We start from the raw sequence: 19,294 nt of genomic DNA on the forward strand, positions 1-19,294 counted from the left end.
TAAAGTACAAGTCACAAACATATCTAAGTTATAGAAATGCACCATTAAATTTTTTTAAAAGTCAAAGAAAGTCAAAATAAAATGTGTTTCTGGATCTGTAAAAGTCTCTATGAGAAAATATGATGAGGTTATTTTAAGCCTTGAAGGAGTGAAGACACGGAAATCATCTACTTCACTCTAAACATATCAAACACATAAAATAACCATATTCAGATTTGCCATTAGGAGTCAAGTGTTTCGGTGAGACTGTATTCTGTTTTTATGTTATTAAAGTACGGAAGAGAGGGAAGAGGAGAGCAGAAAGGGAGAGAGTCTATGGTAGCCAGAGGGCGGTGGCATTTCTCTCTCTCTGCGTAAACGGAGAAGGAGAGAGCGCACGGAGAGAAAAGCAGAGCTTAGTGGCGAAGCAGCAGACACGAGTGAAGGGACCCCGTGGTTATTTCCACCACCTCTCTCTCTCTCTCTCTCCCCCTCTCTCTCTCTCTCTCTCTCTCTCTCTCTCTCTCCACACAGCTTAACCTGCGCCTTCTGAGACGGACTTGGCCATCGGGACTAGAGGCGATACACCTTACCACCTTTTGGTTTTTGAACTCGTTTGATTAATCAGCAGACCCTGTGGTGGAGGGGGGGTTCTCATTTCCCCCGCCGTGGACCGAGGAGTTTTGTGTGTTTATGTGTTTTACGCGTTGCTTGTAATGGGCAAAAGTGGACAGAGAAGTGGAATAGGACGCGGGGGTTGCGGCTTGGTGAGGATGTGCGCCACACCGGGGATCCTGGTTCTCCTGGTGCTCGTACACCGAGGAGTCACCCAAGGTAAGGCTGGAGAGAAAAAAGCGCGTCTTCTTCCCAATCTTTAATAGCCTACACCTTTTAGTTGTTCCAAAGCGATGCAACCTTTCCTTCGCTGCCGAGATGCGGCTGTGTGGCAGCGGCGGCATGTCTGGTAGTAGGCGGGGAGGCAGAAGTAGCTCCTGCCCAGGAGGTTTACTTTTTTCTGGATGCTGTATTCCCATTTAAACCGAGCCGATGCTGATGAGTGGGTGGCTTGCGGTCAGTGTCTTAAGGTGTAAACCATACAGTGGCTATCTGCGCATTTCCATTCCTGCTCGAAGTGTGCTGCACAAACTGAAAGGCAAAAGTCGCAGCGCACGTTTCCCTTCGAGAGACCACTGAGGGGCTTATTCAGTTAGGACGACTGAAAAAAAAGAATCGCCTAATTAAAGAAAAAAGGCTGATTATTATTAGAGAAAATGTGATTTCAACTCGCTTATTGAGAACCAGATAAATACGCATGTGACAGCAAAAACTCCCGAGGAACACACATGGGGGGGGGGGACTTCAGGTCCCTGTGGGCACTCAGTATTGCGGGGATTTTTCGTCAGGCTCTGTTTCGGGTCTTCAGGGGTAAATCAACTCCGAGGTTGCAGTTAAATTAAGGTGAAAATTGTGAAGGGCAGGACTTGGGGAGTCCACGCTCAGGCGACTAATGTCTCGTTGCAGAGCACTTCGCAATACAGAGGCGACGGTTCACCGCTTCGATTGGAAAATTGATCAGAAGTCACAAACACTCACAGCCAGCCAGACGCGTAGAGGCAATTATAAACATCTCCCAACAAAAGCCTGGAGTCCCCAGAAGAATAATGCTGCAAACACTCACTTGATGAAAATGCCACAATAACTCACCATCACCATCTTTCCTTAGAGGGAATCCAAAGATCTCACCATATATGACTACATCAAATATAAAATACTAGTCTGCTCAAATGATGAGGTGTTGTGTATTAGTAACACTATAACTGATGAAGCATAATAGGAATATTAAAGCGATATATCTGACGTGCAGCCACACAACCGCTGGTGTTTGTGGAGGATACCACAGGTCACAGGCTTAATGAAGCACGAATAAGTAGCCTAACATTGACACATATTTTATTTTCATTTAATAGCTCAGAGATTCACAGTATAATAGGCTGCTTCTTGGAAATGCTGAATGGAAAGACGAGCAAAAGCGCTCTCTCTCTCTCTCTCTCTCTCTCTCTCTCTCTCTCTCTCTCTCTCTCTCTCCACACACACTCTCCGTGACCTTCTCGGGGAGAACTTGTGCCTTGTTAATGTTCATCCGAAAGTGTCCAAGCCCTGTGTTGTTTCACCAAGCTGCTTAATTCACCACATTTCCCTGTATGGCCTGAGTAACCTAGAAAGTTTGACCTTATCATAGGCACTTATGGTGGATTTAATCCCCTATTATAGTCTATAAGTATAATATTCTAATATCCTATCCGGACTCGGTGTTGCTGTAATCTTTACTCTCCATTATACAACTTATATTCCACTTGAAAGCCTCTTAAAGGATACAGTAAGTAGCCTAGTCTACTGCACAATGTAGTCAGTAAATTGGTATCGACATTACTGATTGGCCTAGGGTTTTTGTGCTGAATTTGGGCAGTAATTGGACATGATGTTGCTGCCACCTTTCTCTGGTTGCCCTGGGGAACAACATTTCAGCAACACCCACCGATATTCATTATGACCGTTCTCTATTGGTTTACTGTTAAATCAATACATTGCAATTTAGGGACACGATTTGAGTAGGCTTTCACCCACGTCTGATAAATTGCACCTTGCCACCAACACGCGGCTCAATTAGACTTTGGTTGAGAATTCTGATAATTGGAAACTTAAACTGTTGGTGCTTTTCAGGCAGATGCAACTCCTGAGCGTGGTTTCTCCCTTAACCCCCCCCCTTTTTTTTTAAAATAAAGTTTTTATTTCTGTGTTTCTCCTCTTGGGCTTGGCTGTTTTGTTTCTGTCTCTTATTTCTCGGCTCCAAACAACTTGACTCATGTCTCTGAAGTTGGTTCTTTTGTGTGTGAGGAGTCACTCCATTAGTTGTTCTATTGAATGGGGCAGAACACACAAACACGCTGACCTAACTGTGGGGGAGTGGGTTGCTTTGTGTACATAGCCGATCCTCTCTGTGCATAAGTGCTGGATTCAATCCCCAGTCCATTCAGGTAGAGATCGTCCTTCAAATTACACATTCTTAGTTTGAGTGCATCTGTTTTTTTTGGAATGGGGGAAATAGTTGTTTTAATCAAATCCTTCTGGTGTTCAGTTCTGTTCATGCATCACAGTGTCTTATGGCCAGTTGTTGCCACCTAATATGCGGTTTGTTAAGTTTAATAGCTGAGTTTATTTTTAAGGTCATGACTAATGATGTTCAGGCTGATGGTGTTTGTGGAAATGACGCTGGCACTTCTGAGGATTCAAATCTAATAATGACAATTTTTCAGATGTTTTAAAAAATACATATATTTTGAATACACTCATCCCACACTCGATGAATTCAATCCAAGTTGTTCTACTTTACATCCAGGTCTCTAAGCTTTTAATTATAAACCTTTTTTTAGCACTTACTCGTTTACTCTGGCATCTTTCTCCGAGCTTTGTGGAGCTATAGAAGCTGCCTTACATTATGGAAAAAGTCTCTCGCACTGAGACACACACTTGTGTGCACACACACACACACACACACACACACACACACACACACACACACACACACACAATGAGAGGAGAGTGTTAGCTGAGATCCTCTCATGCCAGTTTGAGTGCATGTGTCACCCTTCCAACTAAGCCCCACCCTCGAGCCTCTTGGCCTATTAAAAAGCCATTAGCTAAGCCCCCTTACATTTGATCTGGAATGAATGGGTGTCAAGATCACTCTATAAGGTCTGAAAAGTCCTCTTGTTTATTATGATGACTAAGCAGTGGTATAGCCAGGTTCTACTGTTCAGCTGCTATATTGTGTTAGTCTAAAATATTTGGTGTGTTTCTGTTTATATGGCTCCTGCAGTCTCAGTCGTTATAGATTCCACAGTTTGGCTGCTGGATTCTGGTTACAGATGTTCATATTTCTGTGGTATGTTGTGTTTCAGCTCAGAAGCACTTTTCTTTAAATATAACACACATATTTATTCTAGGATACTATTCACGTTGTGTAAATATATGTTTTTGAACTAGATGGTTGATTTAAAGCAACACCGTTTGAAATAACTGTGGGTGTGTGTTTGTGTTCAAGTTTGTGTGTCTGTGCAGGTGGGTGTAGGTGTATATGTGTGAACCTGGTGGTGCAGAGGTGTAAAGATGTAATGAAAGTGCTCACACGAGAGGTTTGTGTTAATGTGTGTGTGTTTTCATGAACTTGGCAGCTTAGGGATGTTCTCAGAGAAGTCCTGTGGAGTATGTGTGTTTCTGCGCGCACATGTGTGTTTGTGTGGGCCAGAATGTCTATACGTGGGAGATTGTGTGATTTTATACGTGTGTGTCAACTTGGCATCCCGATGGTGCTCCAGCAGAGTTCACATGGTGTTTCGTTGCATGTGTGTCTATGTGTGTGTGTGTGTGTGTGTGCCCGCGGTTGGCATTATGATATTGCCAGAGCTCCCATGCTGTCTCCCATTATGCTCTGATCCTGTCCCATGGTGCACTGCAGCCATCCAGGGTTCAGTGATGGTAGGGGGGACAGCTGGGAATTATTGGAACTAAATAGGCCAATTTGATTGGCTGTGCTACTCCAGCCAGCGCAATGCAATTGGCCCAGCAGATTTTATGTAGTAAATTTGATGCTTTTTCTGTATCAGAGTGAGAGAGGGGGAGAGAGAAAGTGAGTGAGGGGAAAGGATGAATGGATGAGGAAGGGAGAGAGCTCTCTGGGTGGTTTGTACCAGCTTTGATCACTCCACTAGGACTTGACAAGCTGACTGACTGCCACACTCATACACACTGAACACACACAGCGAGATATTTCTGTGGTCCAACAATGCTGCATTCTGTCTGCATTCTCGGCGTGTGTGCTAAGGCGTGCGTGTGTGTGTGCTCGGACGGGCCTTCACGGGAGTGTGTGAAAGGAAGTCTTTGACAGTGTCTGGGTTGTTTTGTATAGAAGACCCTCCTGCTGCTAGCAGCAGCCTAGTGATGGCAGATTTCCCTCACCCTCTGCCTTCTTTTTTTTTTAAATATATATATTTTATCCTTGCTTGCTCATCCGTACACTTCATAGACTCTTAACTTTAAATGTGACCAGTGATGAGACATTTTTCCACCCACCTCTCTATCTCTATCCTTTCAGTCTGCATCCTCTGTTAGCTGCTGAATGGATTTTACTGACCTTTTATTCTCCTTGCCTGTGGCCTTGTATGTTCATCCATTCACTCGGTAGATTTTATGTTAGACTGTGAAAATGCTGGACCTTGTCTGTCCACCTACAGTTTTGTGCATTTCATATATGGTTTACTTGGAACACATAGCAATTACAGCTCGGCCTATTTCAAGAACCAAGAGCCTGAACGTGTTTGTGTAGCGACGGAGAAGTTTGCAATCATGTCTTTCTTTGCGGAAAGCAGAGATGAAATCTAGTTTTGAAGGCTTTTGAAAGTGTGGTTTTCAAATGGCTATGTCGACAAACTGCGTCACACTGCTTGCACCATTTACTATCTCTGTCTCTGCAGGGGAAAACCCAGGATGGAACATAAGAATGCGTCCCTCTGTGTTGTGTGTGTGTGTGTGTGTGTGTGTGTGTGTGTGTGTGTGTGTGTGAGAGAGTGCATGCATGTTTACTAGAAAGACAGGCTTGAGCTGGAGAGAAAAAGAAAAAGAGAAAGGAGAAGCTAAATGTTCGGAAACTGATTCCCAGCGTCCTGCTGTTAGGCCTAATTCCTTCTAGAGTTTCATGTAAAGATCTGGAATTATGAATTTTTCATGGCCTGCGAAACCTAAGGCCTCATTTGAGGCTCTCGTTTCCAGGCTTTTTGTTTTAGTTAGTTGTGTGTGTGTGTCTCTGTGTGGGGCGGGTGTTGAGAGAATGCCGTTTGTTCCCAATCAATGGCCTACTATATAGTTCCCACTGGCCCTGTGTATCCTCCGCTGCAAAAAACGATAACCTTATTTCAATGTTTTTAATCACAGATGTAGATGACAACTTACTTCATTATCTTTAAATGTACATCATTATAGTACACTGCAAGATAAAACACATTCATAAACTATTGTAATAAATCGGCTCATGGGATCATAATTGTAAAAGATTCATAAAATATAGTTGAATAGCTAGAAGTTCTTATTTGCCATTGCAATTTCAGTTCTTGTTGTCATTTCTTGCAGCCTACTGCAAGCAGAAATTGGGCGTCTCTGATTCCCATAATACAGGGCTGGGCTCAGTGAATCGATGCCACCGAGTGCCAGGCAACAGATTTTTGTATAGTTGTCCATCGTCTCAGTTCCTCTTTCCTGTCATTTGTCCCCATTTCTCTCTCTGACTCCATCTCTCACTCTCTGTCCTGCTTTCTCTCATTCCCATCTGCTACCTCTGACATTCTGTTTGCCTCCCTCACTTTTAGCTCCCTTGTTATTATTCTCTTCCTCTGCTACTGTCTCTCACCACTCTGTCCCTTTCTCTAGTTAGATTTACACTGTTTAATTAGAGTGTGGCCCAAACAGTGGACATATTGTTGTGCTTCTGGACGGGGCCCATGAGCAGCGGGACATTATGTGTTTGTGTGTGTGTGCGTGCGTGTGTGTGCGTGCGTGTGTCTGTGTGTGTCTGTGTGTGTCTGTGTTTGGTCACAGAAACATGGTGGATACTCATCAGTCAGCCAGAGGGAGGGTTTGCCTACAGATGGATGGAAGGAAAAAGGGAAGGAAAGGAGGAAGGAGGCAGGTAGAGAAATGGAGCTCCACACCATGCCAGCTGCTCTCCATTGAAATCTCACCCTGCATCTCTTTGTTTTAAGGCCTTGCCTCTACCCACAGCCGGCAGCTTAGGTTTTTCATGGTCTATATATTCTTTTTATTTGATACCGTAAAACCTCCAGTAAATAGCCCGGGCTGGTTTACTTGCTTCGAGAACAATGTGCAGCACACTGCGCTTATTGGAGACAAGCGATTACCGGAGATGTTTTTTTTTCCCTCTCTCTCTCTCTCTCTCTCTCTCTCTCTCTGTGAAGACACAAACTTCTGCCTCTTCAGCCTAATCCCCATGTCCCTTCCCGTGTCTGTCTCTGACACTTTGTTTGGAGTCATGCCAAAGTACCAATCTGCTGCGTCTCCAGATTTTTCGCTCATGGCGTTTCTATTAAAGTCAGGCTGCAGATTTGGGGGTGTATTATTGCAGATTTCTGCAGTGCTAAACCTTACGACCTGCAGCATTGCACAGGTGTCACACTCTTTAAACACACACAAATACACCAAAGACATATTTCTATATATATATGTCCCCTTTTTGAAAGAACAATTCCTTGAGTGCAGACACACGACCAGCAGATGGGTGCTGGGTGCTTTGGCTGAGTGGTGTGTTTGTGTGTTGGAGCAAGAGAGTCTTATTTGTGTCACCATGAATATGTAATTAAGCTGCCATTGAGAAAAGACGACGTGCCACCACAGGGGGTCCACGAGTCTGGGACCTGGGTCCTTTTTTGTTTCCACTGAAAGCTGGTTGTGGGCATTGTCCTGTATTGAGAGAGTGAGAGAGAAGGAGAATAAAGAAAGTAGGGACAAGGTTAAGAGCAGAAACCTAAGGAAAAAATGAGAAATGAAGTAGGAGAGGAGAAGAAAAAGAAGGGAAGAAAAAGGACGAAAGGGGAAGGTGTTTTTTCTTCATGTGGCGAATTTGACATTCACGCTCCTTTCTGATAGGAAACAAAGCTGCACTGTAAAGCCTATTCAACTCCTGGTTGAGTGTGGAGAGAGGATTGGGGAGAGGAGGAAGAGGAGGAGGGAGCGAGCAAACGGGCTGAGCGGTATTGGGAAGCTGCCTGAAGGATTAGTCTTTCTCTTCTTCGTATCTTTCGCCACTACATTCTCTCTGCCTTTTTATAATTCTCTTTTCCTCTCTCGCTCTCCTCACTACATCCTCTCGTTTTTAGCCACCTTTATTCTCTCTCTCACTCTTTCTTGCTCCCTCAATCCACCTCGCCCTCCCTCCCTCCCTCCCTCACCCCCAACAGTAACTCTTTTCTTTTCCCCCCCTACCCCCCTCTCTCTCTCTGTGCCAAAACTGTCTGGTAATCTAGTGGTCCATCTGAAGGAATATGCAAAAACCTGAAACCATAATTACTATAATCACCACTGTAACTTTTTACCTCCTAGGCTTACGTCTGCACTTTGCACATGTGCGTGCACACAAACACACAAGAGTTCTGCCTGTTTTGAAAGAGCACATTGTAATTCTGTAGGATGCCGTGAAAAAGGGGATTTAGCATGTGTTGTAAAAAGGTTTTTGGTTGCCTGTTCTCCTGCTGTAGACATGATGTAATTTACTGTACTGTACCCCGTGTAGGCTTAAGAAAAACAAGGGAGTGACACACATACACGCACACGCACACACACACACACACACCTACACACACACCGAGGCAGGCAAGAATGCACAAAAATGACAGAAACTCCATACAATTCAGAAAGGCGCACGCACACAAACACGCTCTGTACAATAGACATACATGTGCTACAACAAGTCCATTCACTTATTTTGGCTCTACATCGGCTGTAATAAGGAAGCCGGTATATTTTACTCCGCGGGTGACAAGATTACGTGTAAGCAGTTTGCTTTGATTCATTTGAACACAGCATTCTAAGTGGCTAATGAATATGGGCAGTACTTTGCTGAGAAGGCACGTTTGTGTGGTCATTGTGTGTCTACGTGTGTGTGTGTGTGTGTGTGTGTGTGTGTGTGTGTGTGTGTGTGTGTGTGTGTGTGTGTATGCGTGGATGAAATATCACATTGTTATTTTCCAGAATTATCCATGCACACAGCGTTTTTTTTTAACTCCCCCAGAGGAACACAGGTAGGAAGGCACTGTAGGTGTAGAGAGGAGAGAAAGGAGAGAGAGAATAATGACTCTCCACTGTAAAAACCTTGCCTCCTAAAATCTTTTGTTCTTTGAAGAAAAAAAGTGATCGTATGGGGTGAAAGACGGCAGGAAATCAGAAAAGCCAGGCTGAGCAATGTTGAGCGAGTGGGAGGGAGAAAGATATAGTGACTTGGATATAGGGACATCAAGTGCAGGAGCGAGATAGGGAAAGACTGCAGGGTTAGTAATTAATCACAGTTCTCAGAGAGAGGGAAGAGATTTGATGGAACGCAACAGTGAAAATGGGATGACTGAATAATTTCTCTCCACTTGAAATTACAGTCATACAACGGCATTGGTGTTTGCATCACCCTCACTTTGAAAACTATCCAATTTTCAGGTTATGATAAGAGTTAGGTTAAAGGTTTCATTTGGACAATAAAACAACCATGTCAACACTGAAAATCACAGCAGCTGTTGGTTGTTTTTCAGATACAAGGAGATACAGTAGCTGTGAGGTGAGCTAGTGGTATGCAATGCTTGTATTCATTGTGTGTGTGTGTGTGTGTGTGTGTGTGTGTGTGTGTGTGTGTGTCACTTATTGAGAAAGACACACAGAAGCCCCTTTATTACAGTCCTGTACAAAAGTACAATCTAGCTGCCTCTCACACTGCCCAAGGCTAAGTGGTAAAACTGAACTGTTAACGCTGTAAAGTCTATGTTTACTTTGCTCCATGAGCAGAGCTACTTCTGGACAAAAGCAGAGTTAGGTTGCTTGACATTAAAACAGAAAAGTTAGCTTCACTTGGTCTAGGAGTCTGAAGAAAGTTTGGTCTATGCTACACAGAGTGAAAAGGTACCAGTTGTATAAAAGTTGGGTTTTTTGCTTGATGAAAAATGTATCAGCTTATTGTCTGTGGGGTTTGGTTTGAAAGTTTCTGTATGAAAAGATAAAGAGAATTTATTCATCACTTATTGTCCATGTTGGACAATGTTTTCCCACAGGTTCTACTGCAACTTATGATGGTCTGCATTTCATACCTTGTGTTTTATTGCATATTTTTGAATGCCTTTGTTTGGTGTGCAGAGCTTGTTATGCAAGTTTCCCTTTAGGGAAATAAATCATCACTTTAATATTGAGTGAAATGAGAAAGGTGCAATATGAATACAAACATGACAAGTCACTCTGGTATTGATATCCTATTAAAGGAAAATGTACGCAAACTTTAGACACTTTACTTTTAAAGAACAACCCTGCTTCATGTGCACAACAGAGTCATTAAAATATATAAAAACAGACCACCTGGATAGGCATTATTAATGGCAACGTGCAATATATATAAAAGAAATACACAAGTCAGTGGCCAGTTTGTTTATTTATTTTTCTTATTTGACAGATTCGGATTAAAGTAAGTCTGAATCAGATTAAAATATATATTTCATTTTTGATTATGGCAAAAAATCATTTATTGATATAGTAAGTAAAAACCTTGTTCGGTGGCTTAAAAAAATCCAGAGGTTCAACTGCTACCAACTTTAATAAGCACTGAGTCAGCTGTTGGTGGAGATAATCAGATATTACTTTTTGGGAAAGACAGTTTGCAGAGAAAATTAAATGGGGTGGTGATGAGGTCAATGGATTAGGGCTTTAAACTTGTTCTCAATGATTGAGAGATTTAAGATCTTCTTTCCTGCAGAGTCTCACCAACCTCGGAGTCAAAGTCAGATTTTATTACGTGTGCTCAACATCGTGACTCAGCAGTGCAGCTCTAAAAGTACAGACCTACTGACTTGTTTTGTACAGTTGTTTATAGCACGTTTCAGCTATGCTTTGTTTTCATTGATTCTCTCCCACACAGACTTGATGTGTGTTCTGTGTGTTCAAGTACACAAGACTTGTGTATATGCACATGCGTGTGTGCTAACTTGTTAGCTGTGTTGCTCTGAGGCCTCTAGCTCTTTAGGCTGGATTGTCTCACAACATTTATTGATGTTTATTAAAAAAAAAAAAAAAACTTTGGACCGACCCTAAACAATCTCTTTCTCGCTTTCTTTCTAACCCCCTATGCTTGTGGTATTTTGTATTTCCATCCCAAAGGATTCCTGTAAGTCTTACAGTCATGGCAGGTATAGTAGTAGTCTTGAATTTACGGCTTGTTGTTTTGCACTTAAAACAAAGTTCATTGTAGCTCATTATGAGGTTTCTTGTGGGAGGTCAGTTGAATTTAAAGCTCTTTCTGATATAACAGTCTTTCACTATGAAGGCTGCTTTGGTTCTAATATTTTTGTGACCATTTCTGCTCAAAGGACAGAAGCATTTGATTTAATCTTCTTGTGTGTATGTGCAATATGATGTACAATAATCCACTATGCTGTCAAATATTGTCTTGGAATTATCAGTTTGAGACACTACATAAGCGGATGAACATGAATTTGAATATTTATCTGATTGCCTTTGGGAGACTTGTTCAAACTACAATACTCCCTTTGAATTGCATCTGTCAAATCAAACACAGCATTTAAAGCTGATTTAATGTCTTATTGATTCAGTCGGGGATTTCAACTCCCCCACTCCAAATGTATTTTGATCATTAGACATCCTTAAAAATGATCAACACTTGTTCAAATCAAACATGGGGCTACATCCGAAACATTGTTCATAAAAAGTTGAGGTATCACATCATTATCTGTGTTTTGGGAGGATGGAGATTGGCGCGCTCCCTGCTGTGATCTGACAGCTGATGAAATCTAGATGCAATTTTACAGGAAAGTCACGGGCACAAAAACATGCTTGATGCGATATAATGGCACAACATGAAAAAGTTCATGAAAACAAAGGGGGAGGGGGGGTTAGACGGCTCCCCAAATATGTAACACACAGACAGACTGATATTTCTATGTTTAGAATTCTTCATTCTTTAGTAACTAATACAGGGAAAGAAAAAAAATGTAACGACTGAAACTGTGTTCTGATCTTAGCCTCTGTCTTTTCCCAAAGAATTTACAGTGCTACTTTGATGTTGTAAACAACTTCATCAGTAATGAGGAACACTATTTTATCGTGTCTGCAGCAGCACTGCTTTTAATCAGGAGGGTGTGGGCATATTGGTGTTTTCCCAGCTTCATTTAGCTCTAATGAAGGCATTTAATTATTTTTCTTTTTTTGGTGGGGTGGGGGGGAGAGACATCAGATAGGTCTTTATATCATTTAACTTTTTCTTGCACTGGTAAAACAGAGTTGTTTACTCCACAGGAGTAAGTTGGTAGCACATTTGAATTTAATTTCTGTGTTTCATTTTATAAAGGAAACCTTTTCTACTGCTCAGGCATATCAGTCCTTTACTTGACAAACTGAAAAATGGTCTGCTTTTATATTTGGACATTTTGGCTTGAGGAATATTTCCTTGTTCGTGGGTGCAAGCTCTTGCTGTGGCTCTTGAGTCTTTGTGCAATTTCTGAGGCCCCCACACACTTTGTTTCATTCTCAGCTCACAACAAAAGCACAGATTTGCTGTCTTTTCACAGAAATCCTAGAAAATATCTCTCCCTGATAGTCTCAACAGTGAGGAAAGTTAATTTTACACAACTAGTACATCAAAAGATCACAGTAATACACAGGTGTTTCACCTCTGACAGATATTCTTGTTTTTTAGCGTTCCCTTTTATTTTTTCTGTTGCCATCATCATCATCTCCCAGAGGCACAGCTGGTGTTGTGGTGCAGTAACGGTTTTCGGCACTCAAACTGGCTCACTGTCCAATGACATGTGGCACAGTCGGCCCGCCAATAATGGGGGAAAAAAAACAGACACACACAAACACACAGACACACTGTACTAAGGGACAAGTGTCTCTGTCCTGTTGAACACTTGCATACAAGGGGGTTTCCAGACAGAGCTGCCAACACACACACACACACACACACACACACACACACACACACACACATAATGGCACTGAATGGTTAGTTTGGCAGTTAAAGTAGAAGTGCGGATAGACACTGTGTCTCCATATGCAGTAGCTGTTGTGTTCTTGGCAAGTTTGGTACATCCTGTCACTCTCTTGGACCATGTCTGATGTTTTGGCAGTTGACTTTTCAAAAAGGCGGGAATAGCCACCTGTACAGTTGTAGCGATTCATTATCCTCAAATTTGATGCACATCTCTGTCTAATTATGTTTGTACCAAATTTGTTCAAACTCCTATATGAATTTTTAAGTATCAAGATATATAATATAGCCAATAATATTGTGATTTAATACTGTTGATATTGTGATATTAAACTAGATATCATCTGACATTTTGTTTTTTATAATCTGGGGATAGGCGTGATGCACTGTAACACACCACATCTAAAAACTCAACTGTACATTTTGCAAAATGCTGGCGGGTAGCATCTTTCCTCAGAGAAAAATAACTTTGATGATACAACTGACTTATTTTTTAAACTGTGGTCAACTCCCTTCAGAGCCACATTAGACATTAAACAACTATTTTCAAGGGCTGAGTAGCCCTTCTTGTGAGTCAACTTTATCTTGTGTGTAAAATTGTTGGAGTGCATTGTGTGTTCTAAAAAAACCAAAAGCAATTTCTAAAATATCAAACAGATTACTGATATTTGCTCATATTGTTATTTTATGACGTGGTCTGCAACTAATATCCTGACTCCTATCCTGTTTTTGATATTTGTATGATTGATGATTTAATGTGGACTTTTGCATGGACTTTAGAGTGACCAGGCAGGGCAAGTATGACAGTCTAGCTGGTTTGTGTGTCTTTGTCAAAGTAGCTCCATCCATGTTAAACTTTCATAACCAATCCTGGCTTTTCACCAGCATACTATAGTGCCACATCATGCCTGGACATCTACCTCAAATAAAGTGGTTGCAACTGTACCAGCTGCACACAATTGCAACATTGTTGCCTACTTGTTGAAATATGCTTCATGGTATGCAGTGTGTGGCAAGTAGCCATCTGTAAGTTATATATTTTGCATTTGTGCCAATGACATCATGTGTCTGGGGTTACTTTTTCTGTGAGCAGATGAATGAGTGCGAGACTTATGTCATTGTGTCACAGCAGGGTTATTTCACCACATCAAAAGAACATGAAATAAGTGTCTGTGAGCCTCCTCACTCTGCTCATTTCTGTTTCTCTTTTACACCGTCTTGGGTCCGTCTCTTCTTCACTCCCTCTCATCTTTCTCCACTCTAGGAGTCCCTTCTCTTCTCTCCTTTCTTCCTTCCTTCTTTCCTTCCTCCCTAGGGGAAGGGGAGATTTAAACTTTGAACAAAAGACACAAGGAGGAAAACTTTGCAGCAACATTTGAAGTGTTTTTCCCTCTTCTCTGTTCTGAGAAATGTCATCCACACCCAAGGAACGGTTTCAAAAGAAGCAGAAAGTAGCTGACTAAAGCCAGACAATGCCCACGGCTCCCTCTAGCTCTTCCAAATCCGTGTATTGTTGCTGTGGTTATTTGTGTTGCTTCTTCCTCTGAGCCCCCCCAGGGTTTTTTTGTATCTCCGCTCAGTGCTGAGGTCTTGTCAGAAAATGAGGGCAGGGCTGCCGTTTTGGCCCCAGGTCAACTTACAGCTCACAAAAGTTTATTTATAGTTTGAAAATGAACTGATACTCACAGTTAATGACAAACTTGTCAGTTGGTTAGGAGTTCAGATTTTCTTTCTTTCTTTCTTTCTTTCTTTCTTTCTTTCTTTCTGACTTTGTGGTAGCATCTGCTGTTTTCATTCAGTAGTGGGAAGCTACAGGAGGAAGAACCCAAAAATGCTACAAAAAACAAAAACAGTACCTGCTCAAGACTTTCATCTTGAATCACATCTTGCTAAGGAACCATACATAAAAAACCTATGCTAGACAGTTATGCATGCGATTCTTGCTTGGTACCAACTTTTGATGTACTAACATTGGCTTAATGGAAATATTCCACACAATTATTTATTAAGTTTAAGACTATGAGAGCAAACATTGTCACTCCTCATTTAATCTCCAGCTGACAAGTTGCAGGATTCTGTGGAAAAGAGAAGTCCTCACCTGCCCAGAATAGTTTCCTCTACACTCTAGAGTTAAGTTTAAGTCCTTTAAGCTTTTAGTTCCATCACTTTTGGTCTTTAGAGCTGGGAGAAGGGTGGGGGGGGGGTCCGATGAATTATTTACAGAGCACAGAGTTAAGATAACAAAATGCTTGAGAGTTTCAGACAGACTGGTGCCATCAGGGTTATACGACTTTGTAGTGACCTGTGCATCAGAGAGCTTATGTGAGGGGAAGAAGTCAGAATCCTGATATGATACTGTATATCTCAAAGGAAATGTTGAGTCGAAGTACAAAAAGCATATTTTCTCAAGCGGTATCTAGCTATGCAGATGGTTGTGTTTTTTATTCCTGTTTATAAGCTATGTGTCTCTAAGATTTCTGCTTTTAACTCAATACAATCCAAGTGAGCTGAATTTCCACCGTGGCACTCTCACTGAAGAAATAGTCCTCTGGAAAGAGATGCTACTGTTGAATTTCTAAACAATCAATAACCAATGCTGTAAGCTATAAGCATGAAAGGCTCCTCCATTGTATTGATGAGCTGGCAGAAATATCAGGGACAGATATTTCAAAACCCTTTTAATTGACCCTTTAATTGAACTGCCTTCCTTTCAAGGAAACAGGTTTTTTTGTATGTTTTTTTTTTTTCTATTTCATTCTCTTAACATTATTTATGCCCTCTCTATTGATGGTTTTTGATGTTTACTACATCGTGGATACATTCAAATTTTGCATTTAAAAGTTCCATACAAATTACAGGATATTTTCCATTTACAGTACTAGGAATAGTAGCAGGAGTAGTTGCTGTTGTCGTTGTAGAGGTAATTCCTCAAGGAAATGTCAAAGAGTTTCAATAGTATTGGGTCGATAGGATGGCAGGGCTAATGAAAAACAAAGTAACCACTTTCAAAAAGACTGAAGTTCGAAAAGCGTCTCAACTTTAAAGTGCTATTTCAGGTTAAGGTTCCCCTTCTTTGTCTCCAGTCAATACTCTAAACAAGACCCTTTAATCTGTGGAAACAAAACAGATTGTATTCAGGTTTTGTAGTCCAAGTGTTTCAACCAATTTGCCTGTAGAAAATCAATCAAGGCAGATTTACCGTTTCCCCATGTCAGATACATAGAATTGGTTAACCCACACACGCAGACACACATACAAATGTCTCAGAGGTCTGCTTAAGTGGACATTTAATCATCAAGGACCTTTTCCTGCTGGCTGCTCCACTGAGTGCGACAGACACACACATACACTGTTCCTTGGTGTTACACGCACGTGCGCGCACACACACCCTGTAGTGTGGCAGTGTATTGATTCTCAGTGTTGTTCTTGTGCTGTTGGTTAAACAAGACAGTAATAATGGAGCAACATTGTTTAGTCTGCTTATTGAACTGTGACTGGCCGACATTGATTGTTGTCTTCTGCTTTGGGAATGCATTTGTGTCTGTGTCTGTGTGATTGTGACTTTGTGGATGAGTGTAGTTGTGGGTGTTTAGGTGGGTGTTTTCAGCAATCCTTCAAAAAGTGAAGGAGTAACTATTGCAGGCAGGAAAGATTTCTTGCTTAAGCTTCTTTCACTGATTTCTCTTTTTTCTCGATAGTTCAGAAGGTAAAGCTCAGTCAAGGCTGCAGAAAATATGGAGAGGGGAAAGAGCATAGACGAAAGTGAGAGTGGAAGAAAGAATTTGTGAGCGGAAAATAGTCACTGAGGTGTTTGACAACACTGACTAGAGGCAGGACTTGGTGAGACACACAAAGAATGAGAGAGAGAGAAAAAAAACCAAGGGTGAAAAGAGTTGTTAAAATAAGGTGAGTGAAGAAGAGAGGAGATAAAGAGAAGATAAAAAGCAAGGAAAACTCTGGAGAGCTCCATATTACATTCCAAGGCCTCTATCAACTTCACAAGCACTATTTCAGTCATATTTCATATCTGCACTACTTATACAGATCTATAAAAGTCACTACAGCATCACTCACATGTCTGATTCCGAAAAATAGCTGTTTTATATCCTAGAGCTAGAGTCTGAGTCAAAAGATGACTTAGCACATCAGGGTAGAATTTGCTTCTGATCTATGCATTTCAGAACTAATTACTCTGGAGCTATTTCTCAAATATCAAGCTACCTCAAACTGTGCATTTATTGAGTAAATGTTGCTTTTTATTCTCTTTTCACAGATCAACACAACCTTTTAAAGTTCAAAGTAAAAGTTGCTATCAGAACTTAAGGTTTAAAGGTTTCATGTACAAATGATTTTATTTTACTGCTATATCATAAGTGACCATGTAGTGTTGAAGTAAGAGTTGAATAAGTCTTCAAAATGTACCTAAAAGTACTTGAGTCTTCTCTTGTTATTAACTTTTGAAGTGCCATCCTGTGTATGCTTCACACAAATTCATTTAGCTCTGTGCATTTCCATTCATCACAAGCTGTTTTGATATTACACAAGGTTATGTCATCTAAAATTTCTATGCCTAAAGCCCTACAAGCAACCATGAATAATTCATAAGAGTTTAATATTGAAATTGGTCATTTGTTTCGATGCCAAAGCACTGTGAAAGGAGAATTACAGAATGCTTTGGCACCCAATAATGAATCATCAAGATGTTTTGAATTGACACTAAGAGCATCTAGTATAAGGTATGTTTTATTCTAATGAACAGAGACTCAGAAGCAACTTAGACATTTCAGCGCTCGCCACATCTCCGGCTCGGCGGTTGAATTGGTCTCTCTGAGACTCACAGAGGGAGATGCTTGGTCTGCATTTTCTGGTCTATCATTAAAGCTCTTCCCGGTTTTCTGGAAACACACGTGCATGGTCATGCATGTACATACACACTTAGGACAGGCATAGGTTATAATGTATGCTGCAAGCTTACACACACTAAGGAATACACACATTCACAGAGTAGCCTCTGCTTGCTGAATAGAATGACATTGCTCTCATTATTTTTAAATTTAGAATTTGGAGTCAACGGGTTGTCCTTTAGCTACAAATAAGTGGTTTATAGATTTTTCCAAACTATTAACAAACTGAAAAGATCTGCAACCAAAGCTGACTTTTGTAGTATTGGTGACTTGAAGTTGCGTCTTGTTCATCATGAGCCGTTTGGGATGCTACTCCAGTCTCTTTCTTTCTTCCTTGCTCCTTCTCTGTCTTATTCTCACTTTCTTTCTTTATTTTCACCGTTTCAGCGTTTTCTCTCCTCCAGCCGTAAAGGCCAGAGGCACTGTCCCTAGGGGCAGTGGGGTGTGTGTGTGTGTGTGTGTGTGTGTGTGTGTGTGTGTGTGTGTGTGTGTGTGTGAGAGAGAGAGAGAGAGAGAGAGAGAGAGGGAGAGAGAATCCAAGAGATTGTGAATATGCAGAAGTGTCTGAGAGAGAAAGATAGTGAGACACTAAGATTGTATGAGAAAGGGATTGTGTGTCTCCCTGTGTGTGTGTGCGTGCGTGTTTGTGTGTGTGTGTACCGCCGTTCCTCAGGCTCTCTAATTGGGACATGGGTTCTGTCTGTGCTGTGCACCAACCATTTTGATGTAAGTCCCACATGAGCATCGCTGTAAATCTTGATAATGGTATTAAGCTTGTCGAGCCGGTCTGGGACTTGAGCTTGCAGTGCGTGCATGCATGCAGAGACACACGCACGCTCACACACCCATACGAGCAGACACTGATGTGGGCACTGCTTATTAATGTAGGAAAGACCCACATGCGCATTTACTCTACACTGTAGTCCAAACTCTACCCATTACCGTAGCACAGACCGACCTCTGTGGCACTTAAGACGGCTTACTACCTGCTATAAATGTATTTCAGCGAGCTATCGGGAGATGTGTGCATATATATATATATATATATATATATATATATATACATATACACACACACTGCACTTACATAAATGCAAAGCTGAGCTCAGTTCAAAGATAAGGGCTTTATGCAAAAATCAAAGTGCTGAATTTGTAATACATCAGCACATTGCAGACATATTTGCGGTGGGAGAAGGTACTTCAGCATCAGCTAATTAAAATGCACAGCGAAATGATGTGACGGTCAGATATAAAGTGACACATTGCTCTATGCTATAGAGCTGGTTAGACACGTTCTTTTGTTAAAAGTGTTACAGCAGTATGTATCGTCCTGTCAGCATATGTGGTGGGCGACGAAGGAAAATTACAGCGCGTCTTGATTGGTTTGAGCGGCTGTATCTGTACAGCGAGAGCGCTGGAATTGTTGCACTACCTTAGCAGGTTTCAGACATATTGAGGCTAGTGGGAGACATACTTTTATTTGAAGCCTGTGCCTTCCAACTCAGCTTGGTGGTTTTTGTACTTTTTGGGAGACAGTTGGTCCATAATAGCATAATAGCGGTAACTATTGTCAGTGCTCTGCAAAGAGAGAAGA

The 19,294-nt window shown here is 41.5% G+C and overlaps 1 protein-coding gene across 2 annotated transcripts in view; it reads left to right on the forward strand.

The window, feature by feature from the left end:
* The first annotated feature begins 359 nt into the window (after nucleotides 1-359).
* The window catches only part of unc5ca (unc-5 netrin receptor Ca), a 183,682-nt gene continuing 164,747 nt past the window's right edge, over nucleotides 360-19,294 (forward strand). For both annotated transcript variants that reach the window (XM_051421607.1, XM_051421608.1), the window contains exon 1: nucleotides 360-813. In XM_051421607.1, the coding sequence (XP_051277567.1) occupies nucleotides 696-813 (118 nt within the window). In that variant the 5' untranslated portion in view covers nucleotides 360-695. The remainder of the gene's footprint in view (nucleotides 814-19,294) is intronic.

This window comes from Dicentrarchus labrax, unplaced genomic scaffold (assembly GCF_905237075.1).
Source record: "Dicentrarchus labrax unplaced genomic scaffold, dlabrax2021, whole genome shotgun sequence".
In the NCBI taxonomy this organism is placed as follows: domain Eukaryota; kingdom Metazoa; phylum Chordata; class Actinopteri; family Moronidae; genus Dicentrarchus; species Dicentrarchus labrax.